Consider the following 24019-nt stretch of genomic DNA (forward strand, 5'->3'; position numbering starts at 1 on the left):
TTTGGCTTTTGAGTTTGCTTTAGCACAAAATAGAAATAAAGCTAATGGGCGAGCGCCCAAAGAGTCAAGCATACCCAATACAATGTTCAAATACAAATATCATAATCGTGCGTCCATGCGCATACAAAATAATAAATAAATATCCAATGCCTTAATAAATAGGTGCGACAAAATATAGGCGCCATGCCTAAGGTGCATGCCCATCAAAATATAAGTGATAACTCGAATACACGCTATCCTCCAATGCTTTCCTCCGCCACTGCTGCTATCTCTACACATCAACTGAAGCATTCACAATCGTTAGTAAAATAATACAATTAAATCGAAAAAAGTGAATACCTAGCAGTCTTCAGCTACATAAATAAATCAACTGGTTAGAAATCAATCCTAACCTTAATTTATCACGAGTGTGCACTCTAAACTCATAAACGTTTATTAATTTAATATGTATTTTGCAGAATCACCCGCTATGGAATCACCCATGTACACACTAAATTAATGAAATGTCCGAAAAGGATAGGCGTCCCCATCAACTTCTCGCACAAAGAATCCACTTTGTGTATGAGCCCCGGTCAACAAAATTTACGGAATCCACCCTAAAACCTCACGGAATCCACCGTGGCATGGAATCCACCGTGAAATATGCCTCCTGGCATCATACCCCCGGGATGGGATAGCAATTGTCCTCAATTGCTATTAGCTCAATGTGGAGCTAATAGAGTGGGGAAAGCATTTAAGTCTCTAGCGTGCATCCATTGGGCTTCTTCAACAGGATGGTTTTTAAACTTGACCAAATATCTAGAATATCTACGGCCAGTTCTAGTGGTCATAAAGTCAGTATCTATGATAGCTTCAAGTTCAAGTATCTCAATCTCTTCATCTAGCAAAGGTGGGTTTTCATAGACAGGGTGTACAGGTAATTGGCCTCTAAAGGGTCGTAATAAACTAATGTAAAATGTGTTGTGAATTTTCCAGTGAGGTGGTAATTCTAACTTGAATGCATTATCATTGATTTTATGAATGATCTTGAATGGTCCATAGAATCTAGGTGCTAATTTCACAACTGGGTGTTTATCTACACTTTGTAATCTACGTTTTTCTATTATTAACCAAACATAGTCATCAACTTTGAAATTCATGGGCTGTCTTTTCTTATTGGCTTGTTTTGTATATGATTGCTGGGCTTTGGCAATCATGTCTTTAACCTTATCAAAAATAGTAGAGTGCATGTTAGCAATATCATCAGCACTCTGAATTCTATTTGATAAAGATGCAACAGGTGTAGACAATTTATAACCATAAATCACTTCAAACAGTGCTTTCTTTGTAGATGTGTGTGGTGTATTGTTATATGCAAACTGCAGTAAATGTAAATGTGTGTCCCATGTCTGTGGTTTAGAAATAGTGTAAGCACGTAAAAGATCTAAAATAGTACTGTTAGTGGCTTCTGTTTGTCCATTAGTTTCAGGATGAAATGTAGATGAGAAATCAATCTTTATTCCTAGGTTAGCAAACAAAGTAATCCAAAAGTTATTACAAAATCTAGAATCACGATCAGAAATAATAACTTTTGGTAATCCATGATTAGTGAAAACAGTTTTCAAAAACAATTGTGCTGCCTGAGATGCTGTTAAAGTTTTCTTACATGGAATGAAATATGCTTGTTTACTAAGCATGTCTACTATAGTCCAAATCATGTCATGGTTAGCTTTAGTATTAGGTAAACCAGTAATAAAATCCATAGAAATCTGTTCCCATGGTCAATGATATAACAAAGATATTATGAATGGTCGGTCTTCTACTTAATGCATCGGCTACTACATTTTCTTTACCTGGTTGATATTGGATAAGGGGATGAAAACTCTGAATAAAAGCTGCCCATTTGATATGTCGGTCAGATATTTGAGGTTGACTAAGTAAATGTCTAATACTTTGTTGATCGGTCTTAATCATAAACTCAAAACCCATTAAGTAATGTTTCCATTGTCTTAAAGCTTGTATAACAGCTAACAATTCTTTATCATATGTGGAATATTTAAGTTTGGAGGGTTTCAATTTACAGCTAGAATAGGCTATGGGATGATTATCTTGCATAAGTACGGCTCCTATTCCAGATCCGCTAGCATCAGTAACTACTAAAAAGAATGGTCTATTAAAATCAGGTAGTTGTAATACAGGAGCATGGGTTAATGCATGTTTCAATAAATCAAAAAAATTCTGTTGATTATCAGACCAATGATAAACAATACCTTTCTTTAAAAGTTTAGTCAAAGGCAAAGCAAGTAATGAAAAATTTCGCTATCTTCTTAGGGTCAACCTTAATACCTTCTGATGACACAATATGACCTAAATATTCAATTTCTGTTTGAAAGAACTCACTCTTTTTCGGATTAGCATACAATTGATTATCTTTCAACAACTTGAAAACCAAAGACAGATGTTCATAATGTTCTTTCTCATTTTTACTAAATACCAAGATATCATCAAAGAATACTATAACACAATGCTAATATTTCAAAAATATGCGATTCATCATTCTACTAAATGTAGCAGGTGCGTCAGTCAATCAAAAAGGCATCACTAAAAATTCATAATGACCAAATTGTGTTCTAAATGCAGTCTTAAATATGTTAGATTTATCTAATCTCACCTGATGATAACCAGATTTAAGATCTATTTTACTAAATATGGCAGAACCTTGTAGTTTATCCATAAGATCATCTACCGTAGGAATTGGATATCTATTCTTTACAATAATCTTATTTAGGGCACGATAATCAATACACATACGATAAGTATTATTATTCTTCTTTACCAACAAAATAGGTGTGCCAAATGGAGAACTACTAGGTCTAATTAATCCTCTCTTTAATAATTTCTCAACTTGATTTTGAATTTCTTTCTACTCTATCTGGTTATGCCTATATGGTGCTTTACAAGATCGTTGTATACCAGGAATTAAATCTATTTTGTGGTCTTCAGGACGTGAAGGAGGTAATCCAGGTGGTAGATCTTCAGTAAAACAATCTTTAAATTGTGCAAGGAATTCTTTATGCCTAGGGTGCATATATTTTTCTTTAGCTTGCAATTCATTCACCCAAATTAGATAAGATTTACTACTTTTGCGTAATGCACGTTTAGCTTGAGTATGAGTAAGCAGTGGAAAAGCATTAGATGCATGCATACCATACAATGTAATGTGTTTTCCTTGAAAATGAATATTAATTGAATGCGTGGAATAATCTATGTCAGGATTATGCTGATGACGCCAAGGCATACCTAAAATAATATCATTGGACTGTAATGGTACAACTAGAAAATTTCTTCTTTCAGTATATTCACCAATTTGAATTTCTAGATCATGCACCTCTTGTGTTCCATTATACCTTGTGCCTAAGAATGTTGCTTTAATGCGATAATGCGTAGGAACAGTTTGTAATTTCAATTCTTTCACTAGCTTTACAGAAATAAAATCATGTGTACTACCATCATCATGCAAAATAATCTTTTCTTTTCCATGTACTAAACATTCCATTGTCAACAAAGAATGTGGAGTTGGTATAGCTTGTAAAGTATCCGAAGGAGTAGTAAGGTCGTCCTTATCTTCCGTAAAGTCAGGCATTTCCTCATGTTCTTCATCTTCCATTGCTCCAAGATAGTTGATATGGACAGGTGGCTTCTTCGATTGGCAATTGGCTGCTAGATGTCCAGGTTGATGGCATTTGTAACATACTATAGGTTTGACTTTAGATACATTGTTTGTAATGGCAGGAAGTCTAAGAATATTAGGATTTGGCTGTGAAGATGGCTTAGGGTTTTGATTGGTATTTGATGATAAAGGAGGTGGTTTTGTCCAAGACTTACGGAAAGATGATGAAGGAAATCGACTTTGATTGAATCTTCTAAAATTTGAATTGAATTGCTTAGAACCATAGTTACCATTTGTTTGAAATTGTTGTGGACGCTTGTCTCTTTCTCGAATCTTGTCTTCAGTGTCATGAGCTAAAGAAATTGCATCTTCAAGAATTGCAGGCTTGAACATATTGACTTCAGCGTAGTAATGCCCAAGTAATCCAAACATATACTTGCACTTGTGAGTCACTTCAGATATGTCTTCAAGCATGCATAGTTGGAGTAAGGCATTCCAAAAGCGTTCGGTGTACTGAGAAATAGGCTCACGATCTCTTTGTTGAAGAAGGTCCCATTGCTTTATGGCTTTTTCATGGAATTGTGGAGGAAGGAAATTCTACATAAACTTCTTCTTGAAACTCTCCCAGGTAGTGGGACAATCTATGCTTTTACGAACCACGGTCCACCAAAGAGATGCTCTATCCACTAAATGATTAGTGACGCACTTGATTTTATCTTTTTCAGCGTATGTCTCTTCATGAAAGTAATCATCAAACTAACTAATGAATGCAAGAACAGTCTTTCCATCTCGAGTGCCATTGAAAGTACGGAATTTGAAATTTCTTTTACTTATCTTTGTTTCTTTGCGGATGGATTGAGCTTCGAGAGTCGCATCGATGGTTCATCGGATAAGATATTCGCGTTGTGGTCCCTCTTTGTCGATAGTCAATCTTTGTAAATTGGCCAATTGAACTTGCAAGGCTTGCCGGGCTCTTCGTTCTTCGTCCAATTGTATCATAATTAAATCCAACTTTTGTTCCATGGTAGGTTCAGGAAGATCATCTTCAGCCATTAAATCATTCATATTTGGTTCCGTCATCCTGCAAAACTTCAAAAGATCTCACACTCTCAAAATCCAATTAGCGGGATGAGCGTAGCTCAAGATCGGGTGTACAAGGCTTATAGATTTATGTTTGGCTTTCACGGTCTTCGTCTTTAGTAATTGTGGGGTTTGAAATCTTCGTAAAATCTGAGTTTGATCTTCTGCATGTGCTGAAACTGGTTCAGCAAGTCTGCGTATGTGAACAGAGTCTTCCAGGGAATAACTTTGCAATTCGGTGCTTCTACGCAGGAACAGTCCTTATGGAAGTTTTTGGCACAAGTTAGTTCTAACTTCTGGTGACTTGACTGATTTGCTGGGTAAGTAAATTTGAACTTGCAGAACTTGTAGACTTTGAAGACTTGCAGAACTTAGGAGTTACTTAGTAGTTTAAGGCTTTATGAAGTCTATGTGATTTTCAAGTAACAAAATATGTTGGCGACGGATTTGAACGCGATGACAGTATACTGACGCCGCCCGATGACGAATTTGTGGAGTTAAGCTTCTTCAAGCTTAACACTAAGCTTTCTAACCTTTAAACTTAAGTTTTTAAGCTTTATGAAAGATATGGAGATTAATGTTTTCTCTGTACAAAGCGACTTGGAGAGAGGGATGTAAGAGTGGTCCTCCGCCGTTATAGGCCGGTCCTTCGCGGATCAGAGGCTGTAAACAGAGGTTCTTGACCGCCAAGAATCCACCCGTATCGACCGTTCGCGATGAGACTGACCGTAGAGCTCGATCGTTCCAGGAGCTCCGCCTTCGCACAAGATGGGTAGCGATTGGAAGCTCTCGATCTCAGCTTCGCTTTGATACCACTAGTGCACAGATCGGATGCTGTATGCTCACGTAGTGAACGCCGAAGGTCCCCAAGAACAAAAGAACTCTACTTTTTGCACAAAACTCAAGGTAGAAAGCATGCACGCCATGAACAAGAGACCAATTAGGTGCAATCTCCCCCCATGCCTTGTGTGAGCGCTCCACAAAGCATGTATTTTATGTATTAATCATCTTCAAGCTCAAATAATAGCCCAAATTACAAAATAGCACGCTTTTGGCTTTTGAGTTTGCTTTAGCACAAAATAGAAATAAAGCTAATGGGGGGGTGCCCAAAGAGTCAAGCATACCCAATACAATGTCCAAATACAAATATCATAATCGTGTGTCTATGCGCATACAAAATAATAAATAAATATCCAACGCCTTAATAAATAGGCGATACAAAATATAGGCGCCATGCCTAAGGTATGCGCCCATCAAAATATAAGTGATAACTCGAATACACGCTATCCTCCAATGCTTTCCTCCGTCACTGCTGCTATCTCTACACATCAACTGAAGCATTCACAATCGTTATTAAAATAATATAATTAAACTGACAAAAGTGAATACCTAGCAGTCTTCAGCTACATAAATAAATCAACTGGTTAGAAATCAATCCTAACCTTAATTTATCACGAGTGCGCACTCTAAACTCATAAATGTTTATTAATTTAATATGCATTTTGCGGAATCACCCATGTACACACTAAATTAATGAAACGCCCGAAAAGGATAGGCGTCCCCATCAACTTCTCGCACAAAGAATCCACTTTTTGTATGAGCCCCGGTCAACAAAGTTTACGGAATCCACCGTAAAACCTCACGGAATCCACCGTGGCACAGAATCCATCGTGAAATATGCCTCCTAGCATCAAAATCAAAATGTTGGAGCCGAGAATGAAACCTAGGCACAATAAGCCTTGCTTGCATCAACTCGACAATAGTGGAGATGTTCCTAGTCTTCCATGGGCAAACAACCTTCTATGGAGCAAGTGCGGGTTAGGTTGAGATTCCTACCCCTACACAATGTACCAAAGGCTTTGGAAGTCAAGAACATGTCACATCATATTAGACCGAGTAGTAAGCTCAACCTATTAAAATGAGTCTTGTCATTAAAGGCATGCTTGGTTGATGAGGACAAAGAAGCATGATGTGTATGATATGTGGAATAAGATGGATAAGAAGGAGGTGGTTGAGGCAAATAAGTAGGAAGAAGAGGAGGTGGGTAGGCAAAAATAGGTTGGAAGTATCCAATCGGTGTCGATTGATGCAATATCCAAATGTTGCCTAGGGTATAACAAAATGGCCAGAAGACCCACTAGCTAATGTCATGGATCGGCTCGAGAGAATGAAGCAATGATGTTATGTTTGAAATCATCTTGCCCTTTTATTATTCTTACTTCTTAGAAAGGGCTTTCAAATCAAAAGCCTAGGTTTCTTTGAAGAGATCCTAGCTCTCATACCATGTAAAGAAATGCCTTAACATAAAAACACAAATGCAAGCATACAACAAAGCACAAATTGAATAGGACACAATTAGGATTAGTGTAAGATAGAGACAATGAGTACATTGAAGATCATAAATGAACGAATTGGTATAATACAATGCTCATGTAGCAAACAAACTATGGAGGAACATTATATCTTGAACTTTTGTGTCTTGAGGACCGAGACAAAGGTAATGAGTTGGAGAGTGTGTCCTACTTCTTACAAATCTTGAAATGCAACAAGGCAACCTCTAAAATGTCAAAACAACAACAAATGTAGCAAGGCTAATGTCAAATAGGTAGTGGAGAGAGAAAAAACTATAAAATGCATCCTGTGGAGGAAGCTAATAACCTAGGCCATAGTTGGGAGCAACATACCTGTAATGTGTCCACTTGTACCTTCAGGACACGTCTTAGCAGTCCATCGGAAAGGATTTCTAGAAAGCTCCACTCGGCACTCCCATGGAATGTTATGGGGTTTGCGATATAGGACTTTCCGCGTCTGCCACGTAGCGGAAGTATTCCGGCTGCTCCCACTTAGGACCGACCTGAATCAGGGTTTTCCCTATTGGTCATTTCCTAACGGCAACTAACGTCGAACCCAAGCGAACTACTTTACACAGAAACGCCAGGTCCGAAGCGGATTCATGCTGCACTTGGTTCAAGGAGAATGGGAAACGAGGGGGATGCGAAGCTCAACCTCTTTGCCATAAGGCATAGTCCCATTCCGTTCCCCTAAAACAGCGTAAATCGAGATCAGTTATAATTCTAGGTCAATGCTCTTGTTGTTCGTGTTCGTTGACGATCTTCTAGCTGTCCATCGTGATTTGAGAAAAGTTCCTGGCCAACCGGGACTACCCATCTGTAGGACGAACCTATGGCCACATCCACCGCACTTTCTTCAAGTTGTTTTAGTTATTTAATTACCTAACACATTTAGTTGGACATGTATCAATCAGCTTCCTTAATTAACCTGTTAGGCACTGGTTCCTTCACGTAATCATATCACTTGACATAGAAAAGCAATGTCAACCAAGTTCCTTTTTAACAAGTTATCATATTTATCTTTGAAATACATAAAGTCTAGCCCGTAGGCTTATTCACAATCCGCCCGAAGGCTATCCAGCAATCCACAGGGATTACTAATCCAAGATTTCGCCCATAGACTAGTATGTGGGCCTTGAGATCCAATCCCGAGTCACGTTAGCCTCTTGTGCAAAGCCTGAAAGGCGAGCGATTTACGGCCAAAGCCCCCCCTGGCACCCAAGCGTCCTCCTGCTCCAAGTAGCGCTCAACGGAGAGACCTCTTGCGGCGAGTTCGGTCCACTTTCTCGGCGTGGTTAACAACCCCCTAGGGTCAAGCAGGCAGTCAGGGGTAACTGAAGCTGCCTCTCCCTTCAAGCCTTTAACCTGAAGCATTAGATATTCATTTATCCTTTAATTCTTTGATCAAACAAAGAAAAATAGTGCTCTTAAATTTGTAACAAGCACAAACATTTCCATTGGTCGTTTATTGTTGGCCAACTGCTAAGGAATGAATCCTTCCTTTCGAAAGCGTCCAGCACTCGATCCGGGATGACTTGCGACTTGGAAAGATACCCTATATCCTGGGTTAGGGCGTACCCTATTAACCCGACTTGGTCAAACCTTAAGTTCATAGATTATTCCAATTTATCGGCTGGTCTTTTGCTTCCAAGCAATTATCTTTACTCAAGAAAGATACTATATTAGGATGATTATTCATCCTCTTGCAACATAACTTGCGTAAGGACCTGCCAACCTCATTGCGAGAATTGGCCATTCCCTTGTGATCCAATCACAAGATCATCCGACTCCGCACTTGTTACACATGTGTCGCATCGAACTATGAGACTATTCTACTCATCAAATGGAGTCACGAAACAATCTGTTTCTGATTACATTAGGCTGACGTTGTCAGTTCCAAGTTCCATCTTTTTAGCGTAAGATTCTTAGGGACAACCCTAGATCACTTCTCAAGTATGTTCCGCTGTCCCTACATCCGGTGAATGTGGGCAAGTATTTAGGGTATAGGAGTTTCGATTTTAGCAATATGTGTGACTAGGTCACGTATTAAATCCTAGTGAGTTCTTTGGAATTGAATTAACTCTTTCTAGAACGAGTACTCTGCGGGGTTGGTGTTTAGGTTTATGCCGATTTAATCTATCTATTTTTTGCGATAATTACGCTATCGTTTCCATAACCATATGACACATTGTCTATGCGTAAGTTGATTTTTCAATCCTAACTTATCGATTTAAGATCAAGCATAGGTTAGGTTATAACCTAATTCCAACTAATTAGCTTGCGAACAAGATTCACGCTAAACAAGCAACCTTTTACTAGTAATTATGCAATTGAAAAACGATAATTGACCAATTTATGCAACCTAATAATCATTTCACGCCTTGCTTTTTTCGCATGGATTATTAGCACTTTCCTTAATAACTCATTGCGAAGAAGATATGTCCTAATAGTGAGATATGCAATTTATATTTCCATGCCTAAATGGAGTGTGTTATCTTAATTCCGTTTTGTAAATGTGGACATTAATCTAAGTTCAGTTCATTGCAATGCATCAAATTACTTGCTAGAAATGCATATCAATATTTTTTGCCCACTTTATTTTATTCATTTTATTAGAAATACTAATGACTGAATTCCTTTGTCGTGAGTTAATTTTTTTCTAAAGCGTTTAAGACGAAAATGCATCCTATTTCCAACAATTATCCTCGCACAATTGAATTATAACAATACCAAATAAAAATTAGGAAGGAAAACCTGGACTTGTGGTGAGATGCCCGCGTGGATGCTAGGGGACGATCCTCCTGCGGCTGCGCCTTGGGCTTTCTTAGGAGGCATTGTGAGTGCAGGCTTTCCGTCGTGGATGCAGCTTTGCAACTCCTTTTTAAAATTCCACCGTAGCTCCCTTTGCGATAACTTGCACCGTCCGTCAGAAGCGATTTTAGAAGGCTTCCTCCTTGAAGTAGGGATTTCATGGAAAAGGGGGTGCTTAAACTTCGGGAGGGTTTAAACGGTCTTTCGAAGGTAAGGCTTCTTTAAGGCCACGGAAAGGAGGCTTTTTCTTGAATCCTGAGGAGGGGGGGGAAGGGGGAAACAAAAGGTATGAAAGGGTCTTAGGAGGAATTATTATATGGGGGGGGGAGGGGGGGAAGAAAGGCTTAAGGACCACATGAAGGCCCTTCAAGGGACAAATTTGGGGGAAATAGGGGCTTTACGGAGTCCATATGAGGCCCTCTTCAAGTTGAATTTCGGGGGGGGGGGAGGGGGAGTAGTCTTAAAGCTATAGGAAAGGGGGCCTAAGGAGGCCCTTAGGGGAATTTAAAACACGGGGATAAAAGGAACTTTAAGGTCAAACCTTTTTGGGGGGGGGGGGGAAGGGGGCTTATAGAGCCTCCCCTTAGAAGCTTGGAAGCTTCTAGAAGCACGTGGGGGAAGGGGGAGGGGAATTTGAATGGCCAGGCGGCAGCGTGGCATACGGGCTTCAGGCAGCGGCTGCTGCAGAGATCCCCTATCGATCCCCGTACCTCTCATGGCTTCAGGCGGCGGCTCCATCTGGCTACATGACAGCCAACGCTTGTCTTCTCCACAACCGATTCCTGGCTCACCACTCCCTCTCCAGCTTTATGGCAGTGGCCACCTTCGATCTCTCCCTCCCTTATGAATTGAGCACAGAGACTCACTCTCTCCCTCTCTGTAGAATGACGATGTCCCCTTAAGGTCTTCACGGCAACGCCTCAGCCTCTCTCCCTCCCCTACACGGCAGCACGCATGGCTCTCCCTCACTCCAAGCTCCACCAAGGAGCTTAATCACTCCTTCTATTCCCCTCCCCCTCCAGCTCGTCAGTCGGCTGGGGGGATAAGGGGAATAAAAAAATTTTTCATTTATCCAATTCCATTATCTTCTATTGAGGCAGTTCACGCGTGCCTTCGGGATGTTACAATACCCAGCTTTTTGGATGATGTGGATAGTAGGGTGGCAGTTGTAAATGTAAAGGTAGAAGTGGATGGTGGTCACCTAGCTATATGAATAACAAACACAATTGTGAAAGGTATAGACTGTGTAGTGGAGGCTAGAAACAAGTGTGTCGGATGGATGTAGACAATGTAAGGTGACCTTAGATGAGATGTTCTCCACAAATAAGATGTGGGCAATGAAGCTAGAGCACGTGAAACTTGCAAAAATGTGATTGATTGAATGGAAGGGTAGGGTATCTATTGATAAAAAGTTTGGGGCCTCCCAAATTAGGGTTTATATATAGAACACTGAAACTTTATCGAACTGATCATGGCTTAGACTAATGGTTAAAGTTCATTAATTAAGTGCAACTTTGGGGCTATTTAATGATTGCTAATGGTAATTTAGCTCAACACTAGATAGAGGAATCCATTCTCTAAAGGGATCACCTTGATTTTCTCATGAGGTGAGGACATATTGATTCCTTCATCAAGGGGGAAGAAAATGTAATATACTTGAAGTTTTCCACCAACCACACAAGATTGTCTCCTATTTTCACCACCTCACATGTGCACCATTGAGTTTTCACATTTATATATGCTTGTGTATGCTCATATATGTTTATATACACTCATATAAGCTCAAAATGATTTACTCAATTTTTTAAGTATTTGATTTATAATATTCTATTATGATTTACTTTTCATTCTTTCCTAATCAACTTGATTTTTTCTTTATTATCATAATTTTTATTAAATTTGATTGAGTTTATTTTGATGGTCTTTCAATTGTAATGATTTATATTAAAATCAAATTAATTTATTATAAAATTTTAAAAATATATTTTTTATTATTATAAATTTTCTCGATTTATTTTAACTTATTATCAAATTTTCAACTTATTTTGATTTAATGTCAATTTTCTTTAGTTAGCAAAAATTATTCATAAATTTTCAAACTTATTTTTTACTTGATTAACCAATTTTATTGATACATTTTACAAATAATCTCGAATTTAAATTTATTTTTATGAATTATTTAGTTGATTTTACAGATTTTTTAATTTTTTTGTACTTGTAAGTTGATTTTTTAGTTTAAAAAGAGAGGTTTTACACACACACATAGAATTTTTTTTAAAAAAAGAATTAAATTGAACCTTTTGAATAAGGGTCAAAGGGAAGGGCTTTGTTGGGGGAGAGAGAGAGAGAGAGAGAGAGAGAGAGAGAGAGAGAGACCTTAGAAGGGCCATCGGCAACATGCCACCCCCTCTCCCCGCATAACTTTTTTGTTTTTTACAAAAAATAAATAATTAAGAAAAGAAAAGTATACCTTAGATCCACACCCATTAAAAAAATAAAAAGTGATACCCTTAAAAAATGGGTTATCAGACTACTCCCCCTCCTAGTTTTGCATGTTAGCCTACCTATGTTAGTTGTATTAGTCTATCATCTCCTAGTTGTGAGCTCGTGTTAGAGTCTAATAGAGACATAGGAGCTCTGGTAGTTTATGTGCATTTTCTTTATGTGTCGACTTCCCGTGTGCATTCCTAGGCTAGTTATTGCTTTACATAGTCTGTCTACACTTGTTGGACATTGTCATTGTCATCATCCCTATTTTTCTAACATTTTTTCTTCAATGACTAGCATTAAATGCTACTCGAGCAGCATTTATGACCCTTATAGAACTAGGTCAACCAACTTTTTAGGGATTTGGCTATTTATAACAAACCCCCCCACTTGGCAAACACACACACTCTTCAATCTTTAGTCTTCATTTTGTAGGTGCACACTCCAACACTTCAACTCTGCATGCTTGGTGCTACCATCGTCATTAGCATAATCTGGTGCCCTCATTGATGCTTTGGGCTGCATACAAGGACTAATTAGTCCATCATCATTGCATTAGCATTCTTCTTCATTCAATGTTGTATTCTTCCTTCATCCTCTGCTTCCTCTCTCTCTCTCTCTCTCTCTCTCTCTCTCTCTCTCTCTCTCTCTCTCTCTCTCTCTCTCTCTCTCTCTCTCTCTCTCTCTCTCTCTCTCTCTCTCTCTCTCTCTCTCTCTCTCTGTTCGAGTTTCTCTTCTATTGCACACTCACATGGTATCATCGCCTAAGTGAGGACACAACTTAGAGATTTCTTGCAGAAGAGTAGGTTTTCATCATTGAGGACAACCCAAACCTTCCAAACAAATTTCCAGCCTGTGTTTATGGCTCATACAAGTGCTCTAGATCCCAATCAACCCTTTTGACAACCAGGCTACATCTTCCAAGACCAAGCGACCTTGTCCAATCATCAAGCAGCCCTAGCATTCTATGTTTTGCAAAAAATGCAAATTTGTGTTTTGTAAGTGACCTCTCCCTGATGTAAGTGAGAGCAGCTTGCTATAGGCAACAACTTCCTGGGCATAGGTGACAAATTTTTGCTAGCAAATGATAGCTTTCTGTGTAAGCGACACCTTCGTGGTGACATGCAACAGTTGTTTCTTTGATAAACACAAATTTTTGAGTGATTGTAGGATCGAAGATGTCTTACTAATTCACGAGCTTTGATGACTCAGAAGAGGAGCTTCTTTACAGACACTCTTCTGAGCGAAGACGCAATTATCACAATTATAGTCGATGAGAGGAGTAATCTCAATATGCCAGGTTTGTCCTGATCTTGATAATAAGTAACCTCAATATTTCGCTATTTAGTGTCTATTTGATGTTCATAATGCTTCAAATTTTTGACGGTTTATACTACCAATCATGATCGCAGGGTGCCTCACTCCAAAAATACATTCGATAATTTATAGGTTGTCAAATTTAGTGCAATAATGGATCTCACATTAGGAGATTAAGACATCCTCTATTGAATCCCTCCTTTGTGTCGAGGCAAGCTTTCAAATGGCAAGGACTTGTAGCACACACTTGGATTCATGGAGCACACATCATTTTCCTTTTTGGTCCTGTGATTCGTACAGGCCTCTTTCATGTAGCATTCCTTAGATATATTTATCATCCTTTGTATAAAATCGCACTTTGCGATATTTACATATAGATTTTCATGTTTGTTTTGGCTTTCCTTTCCATGGTTCCATGTAATTTTATGAGTTGTCATCACTAGTCTTGTACTTATTTTATGAGTTATCAATCTTCTGTTTTTAAGTAGTTTTCGTGCTCGTCTTGATGATGAATACATATCCAATATGTAATTGCTTTGCATAATATTATTCAGCACATGGTGTTGTAGGGGTGGCAGAGAAGCTTACTGCCCTCTACCACCAATTTTTTTTCTCTATAACCGTTGCTATTTGTATCACTAATTTACTACATGCATCGCTATCTTAGTCACTATTCACATCGCAAAGCGATGCTATTTGTGTCGCTGTTAGCATCACAGAAGTGATACTAATAGCAACGTAAATAGCAGTCTATTAGTGATGAATTTGTAGAGATGCCTATATTGACGCTTTTAGCAACGACAGGAGTAATTTTTTTAATGAATATTTGCATCGCTTTGAATGTGAATATGTGGCATGTATCTTGTAGTTGACATTGAAGGGTATATCAAATGTAACAATATCTTGTGTCCACTTTAGGTTGTTTTCCTTTTGAAAGCTTGCCTTTAATCCTTTTGTCATGAAATTTGACCAACATGAGAGGATCTTACACTAGTCCCATATAATGAAGGTTGGCTTTGATGGGAATTCTCCCTAAGATTAACCTGTAGCACTACCATGTTCTTTCAAAAATTCCGAAAAAAAAGGTTTACATTAAATAGTTGATCAGTACAAGCAACCATATCTCTTGATATTTTTAGAAGATGCTCCTTAGCACATCAAGCTCCACCTCTAAAATTGTGCCCACATAAAATGCACTTCATTTGTGAGTTAGTTAAATCATAATGCAAATCCTTCATGTACTTCCATTTAGGTACACACCTCATCATTAGATTTGTTAGGTTTTCAACTTTTTGCTGTTACAACCTAAACTCAACTAACACTCATAAGGTTCGAATGTCTTGTAGAACAAATACTTTCTTCAAAACTTTATTCAACAAACCATACAAATTCTAAGTGCTTGCCTCATTTATCATTATAGTTTCTCAAAATAGAAATGATCTCATGTATTATAAGTGTGTCACCATCTCTCTTAAGTGTAGTTAGATGTTTCTTCTAAGATTCATAACTTACATACCTACTTGAAAATTAAACTCATCAGGTAAAGATGTTAAATCAATTCTCTTTAAAGAATAAGTTCACCAAAATAGAGAAATTAATATCCCATTCACCTTCATTTTTTTAATAAAACTTTTATTTCATCTCTCTATTCTAGTATTTCTCTACTTTTCTATTTATTTATCTTAAGAGTTATTGAATTCTACTTTTTGGCTACTTTATTCTCTCTCTTTTTTTATTTTTTAAGCATAAAATTAATAATTGACCAATTTTTTAATTATATTCATGATTTTAACCACAAATTTAATTTCACAAAATAATCTAAATAAGATTATTGATGTAGTTAAGACACCCTTAAACTAGGGTATAATTAAAATACAAATTAGCTAACCTAAATAATCTATAAAATATTATGTATGATCTTTTTGGTTTTTTTATATTTTTTTCCTTTCAATTCATCATCTCAAAGAATTTCCAAAATTTATAATGAAGCTTCTTTTGTACCAAAGAATCATTCTTTTGAAAGAAAGGATACATTTATCAAGTTTTTATTACAATGTGGTGATCCACATTTTTATTGAAAAGGAACCATATTATATCTTGCATTTTTGAAAGTGAATTTTTCTACAATGATTTAGGTTGCAAAAGCAAAACTATGGACAAAAGAAATTTGACCTCTTCCATCATCTTGCAAGAGAGCATTAAATCATTTGTTCTAGACACCATTTTGCAAGTACACATCAAAGCTTGGCAAGCCTTAGAGTTTGTGCTTTAACTTACATCCATTTGGCTCTTTATATACTTGGCTCATTGCTCATTTTAAGTCAAACATGTTGGGATTTCCTAGGATTCTTCAAGCTCAACTCAATTCATTTTCAAGTATCTATAATGGAGAAAGGAAAGAGGTGGACTGGTGGTCCAAGTATATGTAACTTCTGAAAGGAGTTGTGGAAGATTTTGAGGTTGGTAGATTCATGCATATGGATAGATGAGATTGGCACAAATAAGCTAGCTTCAACTAAAAGGTCAACTTTTTGTAGTTTTTTTCCCATCCACAACCCCCCCCCCCCCCCAAAAGAGAAAAACAGAATCAAGGTTAAATAAGAGAAGTTGGAAGACCTAGAAGTTTGGGAAACTATTGAATCAACCTAGTGTGGTCTTGGGTGCACGAGGAAGCCACAAATATGAAGGCACTCTTTGGACAGTCACATAACCATAAAGTGCTAGCATCTATGAAAGGTTAATAGCAACCTCCCTACTCAATGTGCATTGGCTTGGTCACAACTCACCTTAATGCCTATTCTTAACTATATTGCCTTAATTCCAACCTAAGAATTTGAAAAGGAAATCTTCCTAGAAAATAGGCTACTCCCTCACAAGTAGCCACTAGCCTTACCAACACTACTAGCCCTCTACAACGTAGCCACATGCCTTGCCAACACTACTACCAATGCATTATGCCTTTGCTTCAAATTAGAGCATCATACTACCAACCTAGAGCCTTTCAAATATAACCTACTCCCACAGCAAGTCTGATAAATAACAAACACATGGAAATGTTGGTTGTATGCAGTCCTAGTCATTGCCAAGTGTCCATTAGCCTTGCAAACATTACCAACATACACTATGTTGCTCTAAATTAGAGCATCCCTTATTTGTTTGAGTTTAAGTTGATTATTCAAAATTTGGGAGGAGAGTGTCCTTATAAATATTTGGAATTGACAATCTAGCACCATTGATGTTTTTTCAAATCATAGTTTTTAATTTTAATCCTTTCTCAATCCCAAGGGAACCAAATAATTTTGTAGTGCCATGTATGCTCAACCCTAAAATTGAATCAAACCCATCTATAATTTGAATAAGAGGACATAATTGCATAGAATGGCATAGGAAATGTGTGCCCTTTTTAATCAAACCAAGTCTCATAGACCATTAGGCAAGTGATAACATCCTAAAAGCCTAAGATTAGACACTATTTACACAAATTACAATTGTGACTTACATGCCTATAGAAGCTCTAGCACCCATGCTAGCTTTGCAATGCATCGAACTCTTAGCAGTTTCACGTAGCACTATAGGAGAAGCATCCATCAATGTGATCAAATGGATCTAAGAAAAAAGAAAAGCCTAAATGAAAGCTATCAAGTGCCAAAATCTAAAAATGTGTGAACCAAGAAAATCCAATAAGGGGAAGATTGGGTAGAAAGTAAAGGTAATAGTGTCACAATCCAAATTGGCTCCAATGAGTCCATCACAACCTTATTCATGACTTCCCCTTTTGATCATTGAGCCTAAACAACACCCAACCTTTCAACCAAAACCAATAGACCAAAATTGACAAGGATTGTATAAAATGTTCAAGAAGGAGATATTAAAAGCAAGTGGTTGAAAACCATACATAAATAAGTCAAAGATATATTCAAGGTGTCAATAATTTCCATGAATCAAAAGAAGCAACAACTCTCCCATCTTAGCAAAAGCTTATCCTACTCTTAGAATGTAAGAGAGATGTTAGGTGAGTTACCAATTTCCAAGCTCCAAAAGAGGATATGAGGTAGCCTCACTTGAAAAATGAGTCGATAGAAATTTCCCACTAACCCTAGAATTAATGCTAAGGAAGTAAACATACATTGAAAAATATTAGGAGACTAAGAAAATACTATAAAATTATTATTATGAAACTAAGCAAGGATTGCAAAATTAGAAACATGTTGAGAGACCTAATCACCATGTGATCCATCCTCTGCCTTGAAATCAAAACTCATAGTAATCATTCTAAGGAGTATTCCAACTATTTGGCATGACCTTTATGATTGGTTTGAAAGCTCTTAACTAAAACCGCCCAGTCAATTATATTGAGGCATTTAAAATTAGTACTAAACCAAATTCAAGTAGAGGTTGTTTTGAAGCACTCAAGAGCAATGGCTAACCTCTAATTGCTAAATCCTATTGATGAGCAATCATATTCTATAGAACTAAGGAGCTACCATTAGTTACTAAATCTTACTAAGTAATCATAATCTCAAGAACTAAGGACTCTCAAATTTCTAATTTAGCAAAATTGGATATTAATGAGACCAATCCTAACTCCTATCTATTTTGGCAAGCTCAATGTATTTGGAGTATTGGACAAAGGAATTAAGCACTAAGATTTTCTTCAACAACTAGTCATGCCCCAAGAACCAAAGAACAGAACACCCACAAGTGTAGAAAGCACAACTACAAAGCCAACAATAGTTGAAGAGCCAAAGATAACACTATCTCTTAACACACAAGTTGCAATAGCCAAGCCAAGAAAGATTGTCAAACCTAACCCTCTAGCTAGTCTGAAACCTGTCTTAAACCTAATTATGTTAGGATATCCTTGAACAAAATGGTTGAGATACATAAAGTGGGTTGGTGTGTTTTTAATACCCTAAGAAGTAAGATGAATTGTTCCAATCTTTTAGCACATACCTATGAAACATATGACCTAGGTATGGCCAAACTAGAAATGACAATATCACAAGAGGCCTTGCTAGTGACTTGGGTTCAATATAAGCACATTCGTGCCTATCAGTTTAAAATAATGTATTATCTTCTATCAATGCACAAGATCCAAGTTAATGAGCTTGATCTCATTAGAAGAAATGAGAGTGAGATGGCAACCTTCATGAGGGATTGCTGTGTGTTGGGAGGTAGTGAATATAGGGCACATACTAATTGCAAGTGGATAGAATCATAAAGAGCCACACTATACTAACCACCACATTGTTGATTGCCAAAAGGTGTAATTAAAGAATTCCCAAAGATTTTATTGAACATCTACTAAGTGACAATGGTATTACTAAAGAAGAGATGCACATGGTTAGTCACTTTCTTTCTAGAATATTAATGGCATGCATTTTCAATAGCTACATAGGCTAATAGTTTTAGATAATTGGAAAATTAGCACAATTTGAATATAACCTAGATTTTTATCAGTGGCATCATCCTCGTCCAAACTAAAAACAAATGATGGTCATACGTAAATAAGGGACGGTCACATGTGGTGCTAGAAAACTTCAAGTATGCTACAATAGTATACCTCTTGCTTAATCTATGAAACTTGGAAAATTCATTTGTTGTTGATCTTGTGCAACAAATTGTGTGATAACTAAATGAATATAAGACAACCCTATGATTTCATTGCAAAAGAAATTGAGAGTAAGGATGAGATGTAATAGAAATGGATATTGAATAGGATAATATTGAGGAAGTGAATGATCTAGCCCTTGCACTTGTTGAAGAGATTATTTGAATATTAAAGTGTCCCTTTTGCATACTTTCTCTGCTTTTTCTACTTCCTTGGAATCTTAGTTCTTCTAGCGAAGGTTATTGATATAATGATGAGAAGAGAGCACACAATGGTGGATGTCATGAAATGGTTCTCTCTTTGTGTAGAGGCCCTCATAATTGCCCTCTGTAAGCATGTGCCTACATTGAAAGGCTTGTCATTCTAGTTGACCTTCCTATTAGGATGTCATGTACATGCAATTATTGAGCAATGTACATGGGTAATGATGGTTGTTTGACATTAATTTTTCACCTCTATAAAATGTAATAATACCAAAGTCATCCCAACATGTTGCCAATTGAGGAATTCTAGGAACAAGCTCTTCCTTGAAAAGTTCTTGGGACATAACTCCTTGACCTCCTTTAGAATACAAGGTGGTAGATCTTCTCAAGAGCTATTATTGGGGGCAAAAACAAAGTCAAAGAGCCCCATCCCCTAGTGTCATCAAGGAGTTCTCAGTCACCATTAGTGACTCATGAAGTCAATGAGATTGTCATGGTGCATAACCATATTTCTAAAATCACAAGAACTGTTAGTCAAATCAGTGATAGAGCTCAATAATTTATTGTAATTAATTCTATATATCCTAATTAGTAAACTAAATTCTTAAATACCTTGAACATTTACATTCAATTGCAATGATACCATCCCTTTAAAGATTCTAAAAGTAAAGGATTTGGGGAGAGAAATGCACAACACCCTCTTTATAGAGCCCACACAAGCCTCCAAGAAATTGTTGTAGAAAATCAGGTAAGTACAATTGTAGAAAGGATCCCAATCCCATTTGTACAAGATCAAGTTGTACCTAATAGGCCAAAGACCTAGAATAGAATGCAAGTCTCCCTCAAATTAATGTTAAAGTAGAATTAGAGTAAGAAGATGAATGATCCACTCAAAAGATACATCTAGTAGGAACTCAAGCGAGGCATTTTAGGTCCTTTTAGGAGTTTCCTACTCCTCTTGATGTGTTTTTCCTTTATGCTTTGCCAAACGAGGATGTAGTAAGACATGAAAAGAGTGTTGTTGTAGAATCAAATGAGCCTTGGAATGTTAGAAATTTCTTTGATAGCCTAGATCAAGTAGAAGCATGGACTATATATCCATGAAGAAAGAAGGTGAGACCACACTAGGAACTCCTAAACGGAACCAAATAGCTTGTAGTTGTGCTAAATTGTCATGCTTTGTTAGCATTGCCCTTTAGGGCATATGCTTATATAATGTTGTAGTGACAAGGTGGTGTGGGTCCCAAAAAATTTACCCCTCGTTGCTAACTTCAGTTAAGTGGTCCACTTAGCCTTGAAATGTGTGGATATTTTGCTCTTCAAGAAAGAAGAATTTATTTTAGAAAATTAATTTAGAAAAAGGGTATATTCTCTCTCTCTCTCTCTCTCTCTCTCTCTCTCTCTCTCTCTCTCTCTCTCTCTCTCTCTCTCTCTCTCTCTCTCTCTCTCTCTCTCTCTCTCTCTCTCTCTCGTGTAGAAAAAAGGCAATGCTCTTGTGCACAATAGTGCGCCCTTGTTGTCTATATTGTGATCTATTGAAGTTTTGTGTGAATTATTAACTTATCAATGACAATATTGTAATTCTGTCTTTTTGAAAAAGTTAAAAGGTCTAAGATTTTAGCAGAAGTACAATCGGTTAAACAATTTCAGTTTTGAAAAAGCTAAAAATGTTGTTATCAATGTCAACATCTAAGCTCAAAGTCAAAGGGGTTATCACACAATGTGTGTGTGTGTGTGTGTGTGTGTGTGTGTGTGTGTGTGTGTGTGTGTGTGTGTGTGTGTGTGTGTGTGTGTGTGTGTGTGTGTGTGTGTGTGTGTGTGTGTGAGTGAGATTTGCAATGGTATTAAGTATACATGTTGAGTGTAGTAATAGAAGGCTACATTATGGAACAAGCATTTGGGTTTTCATCACTAAACAACTCGTCTGGTTGATACACAATTCTTGTTTCATCTTCAATCTCATCATAGTATGAATTATATCTAATATGATGTAATATAGGTGCACCGACATGATGATAAGGATGTGAAGAATTATGGATTGAACAGTATGGTGTTGTTGGCAAATGATTATTAACATGGCCATAGTATTGAACATCAAGGTTTTGCTGCCTAAACTCTAAAGTATGTGGGGCACTAGCATCTGGAACTATAGTATCTGTGGGTTGTGTCTGCTCCACTAGGACATTTTGTGGTTGCTCCCTTACGACATCATGTGGTTGCTCCCCTATAGCATTCTGTGTTTCTATTGAAATAGCTTCTTGAGGTTGCACTAACATTTGTTCCATAGTAGGTGCAAGTGGTGTTGTTGGTTTTATGTAGTCTACAAACAATATCTCTGGCCTCTTTCCTGTCTTTTTTTTCAATTTGTTGCATAGGGTCACAACCTCAAGGTTGATTCCCTTCACAATAAATTGCTCATTCGGTACATCAACATTGACATCAAGCACACCTATATGAAGCACACTTGTTAATTGATCATCCAAAAAAAATTGGACTCATAACATACCATCAAGTACTAGACCTATGGCATCTCTATAAGAGGAGAGTGGGAGAAACATAAGGAGAACATAAGCATTGTTGCGCTGCCAAAGTATAGTTGGCCTACCTTCCACATGTTGCAAGCTCCTAGTGACTTCATTGGCACATGCAGGGCAATAGAGCCTTACTCGAAGCACGACAATAGTATTGAACTTTAAGAAGAAAAAACAAAAATGCATCATTAACAAGAAGTTAGCTCATAGCAATGGCCAGATTGTGTGCAAGATCTCTCTTAGATGCAAATGTTAACGCTAGAGTTTCAACATAAGAGAGCCTAAAAACAACTAGTTATACAGAACAATGAAGTCTGAATTTTGAAGCATTAATTAGTGAAATTTGTTTAATGAATAAATTGTTAAAAAATAACAAGAATACGTTTTGTCGCGAAAATATCTACACCTCAAAACCTTACTTACACTGAGATGTTTCGTCAATCAACTGAAAAACCCTACCACAGTACAAAGTTTTTAGTGAATCAAGCACTGAATTAGAAACATGCAGGTAGGCTAAATTTGAGATAATGTAGTAGATCAAGTACCTCAAATTGTGGCGGCGCTTCTTGTTGGTGCTTGTGGAGGAGAAGGGCTGCCTCTTCCTCACTTCTCCCAGGCTGCTTCTTCTTCTTCTTCTTGTTGAGGCGGAGATCGAGCAAGCAACATGTTTTCTTCTCCTTCTCCTTCTTGTTAGTTGAGATTGGAACTGCAGGGTAGTAGCTACTTACTTGCTCACCCGCCCTGCAGATACTTGCTTGGTTATGACAGCAACGGCCATCATGCATGTGGTTATGATGACAACAACTGCCATCTTGACAAGTTTGCGGCGGCGGCGGCGGCGGCGGCGGCGGCAGGTGGTTGTAATACTCCATTATATTCTTCGTCTTCCGTGAATATCGTTTTCTCTTCACCCATCAACCATCTCTCTCTCTCTCTCTCTCTCTAATCATGCAATTGAACCCCCCCGCCCCAATTCTTGGTGTCTTCTGAAACTCCTACAATGAAAAAGATCTCAGGACATACGATGGAACTCTGTACTCTTCGGCTTCTTCTCGATAGAAAGCCCTTGACGTCTCTCAATACTCGGACAATGAAAAGCAATGCGGGAGAGAGAGAGAGAGAATCTCAAGCTTAGCGTTTGCACAACGCAGCATCATCATGCCGGTGCTCTGGAATGAGCATGCGAATCGAATGATTCTCTGGAATTTATTCCCTTCGCCTCTCGAGTCTCAGCTGTCCATGATGTTTGAATGACAGTGTGCTAGTACTGTTACACACATGATCGCACAAAAAGACAACATCCCATCTATCTTTATAAGCCGTCCTTGGGCACATGCATCGTATTTCTCTCCATGGAAAGAGCACCTGCCATCTAAAGTGAAGTTCATCCTTCTCTCAATGGAAAAGACACGTGTCATCTGCACTGAAGCTCACACATTTTAAAAGCACATAGGCTAGGACTTTTAGACTGAAAATTGACAGCTAAGTTGTTGGACTTTTACTCCAAAAGTTCATAGCTAGAAGCTCTTGAAACCAAAAATTGGTGGGTAGAAGCTTTTACAATTGAAAGTGGGTGGCTAGAAGCTTTTAAAGTTGAAAATTGATAGGTTTTTTTATAAAAAAAAACAATGCGATGCCTTGTTCCGAGTCAACTTTTGGGTATCGACCTTTCGGTCAGTTGATACGCACACACACACCCCTACCAGTTGAGCTGCGACTATTTGGCAGAAAATTGATAGTTGAAGCTCTTACTTGGAGTGGAGTTCCTCCAATGAATATTGTATTAAGGTTAAATTCCAGTAATGCATGGGTTCCTAATCTAGCCTTTACCATCCACCTTTTAGAAAATCATCCTTGCTAGTGGTTTTGTATGGTCTCAAGGATTCCCTCTCTCACTTACAATTCACCTATAACCTTTGTTGTCTAGTATGATATCTTAAGCTTAAACCTTGATCCATGTCACACTTTTCCCCTTGGAG

The 24019-nt window shown here is 37.7% G+C and overlaps 1 protein-coding gene across 1 annotated transcript; it reads right to left on the reverse strand.

Moving 5' to 3' along the window:
- Nucleotides 1–20877: 20877 nt before the first annotated feature.
- LOC148012502 (uncharacterized) lies at nt 20878–23254 on the reverse strand. Its single transcript, XM_087669441.1, has 3 exons — nt 22586–23254; nt 22115–22199; nt 20878–21958 (listed from the first exon to the last, which is right to left on the reverse strand). The coding sequence occupies exons 1-3, from the start codon at nt 22910–22912 to the stop codon at nt 21387–21389; spliced, it is 984 nt and encodes a 327-aa protein (XP_087525567.1). The 5' UTR covers nt 22913–23254; the 3' UTR covers nt 20878–21386.
- Between the last annotated feature and the right edge of the window lie 765 nt (nt 23255–24019).

This window comes from Lygodium microphyllum, chromosome 27, assembly GCF_053477565.2.
Source record: "Lygodium microphyllum isolate KBCC chromosome 27, Lygodium_microphyllum_v1.1.10, whole genome shotgun sequence".
NCBI classification, from domain to species: Eukaryota; Viridiplantae; Streptophyta; class Polypodiopsida; order Schizaeales; family Lygodiaceae; genus Lygodium; species Lygodium microphyllum.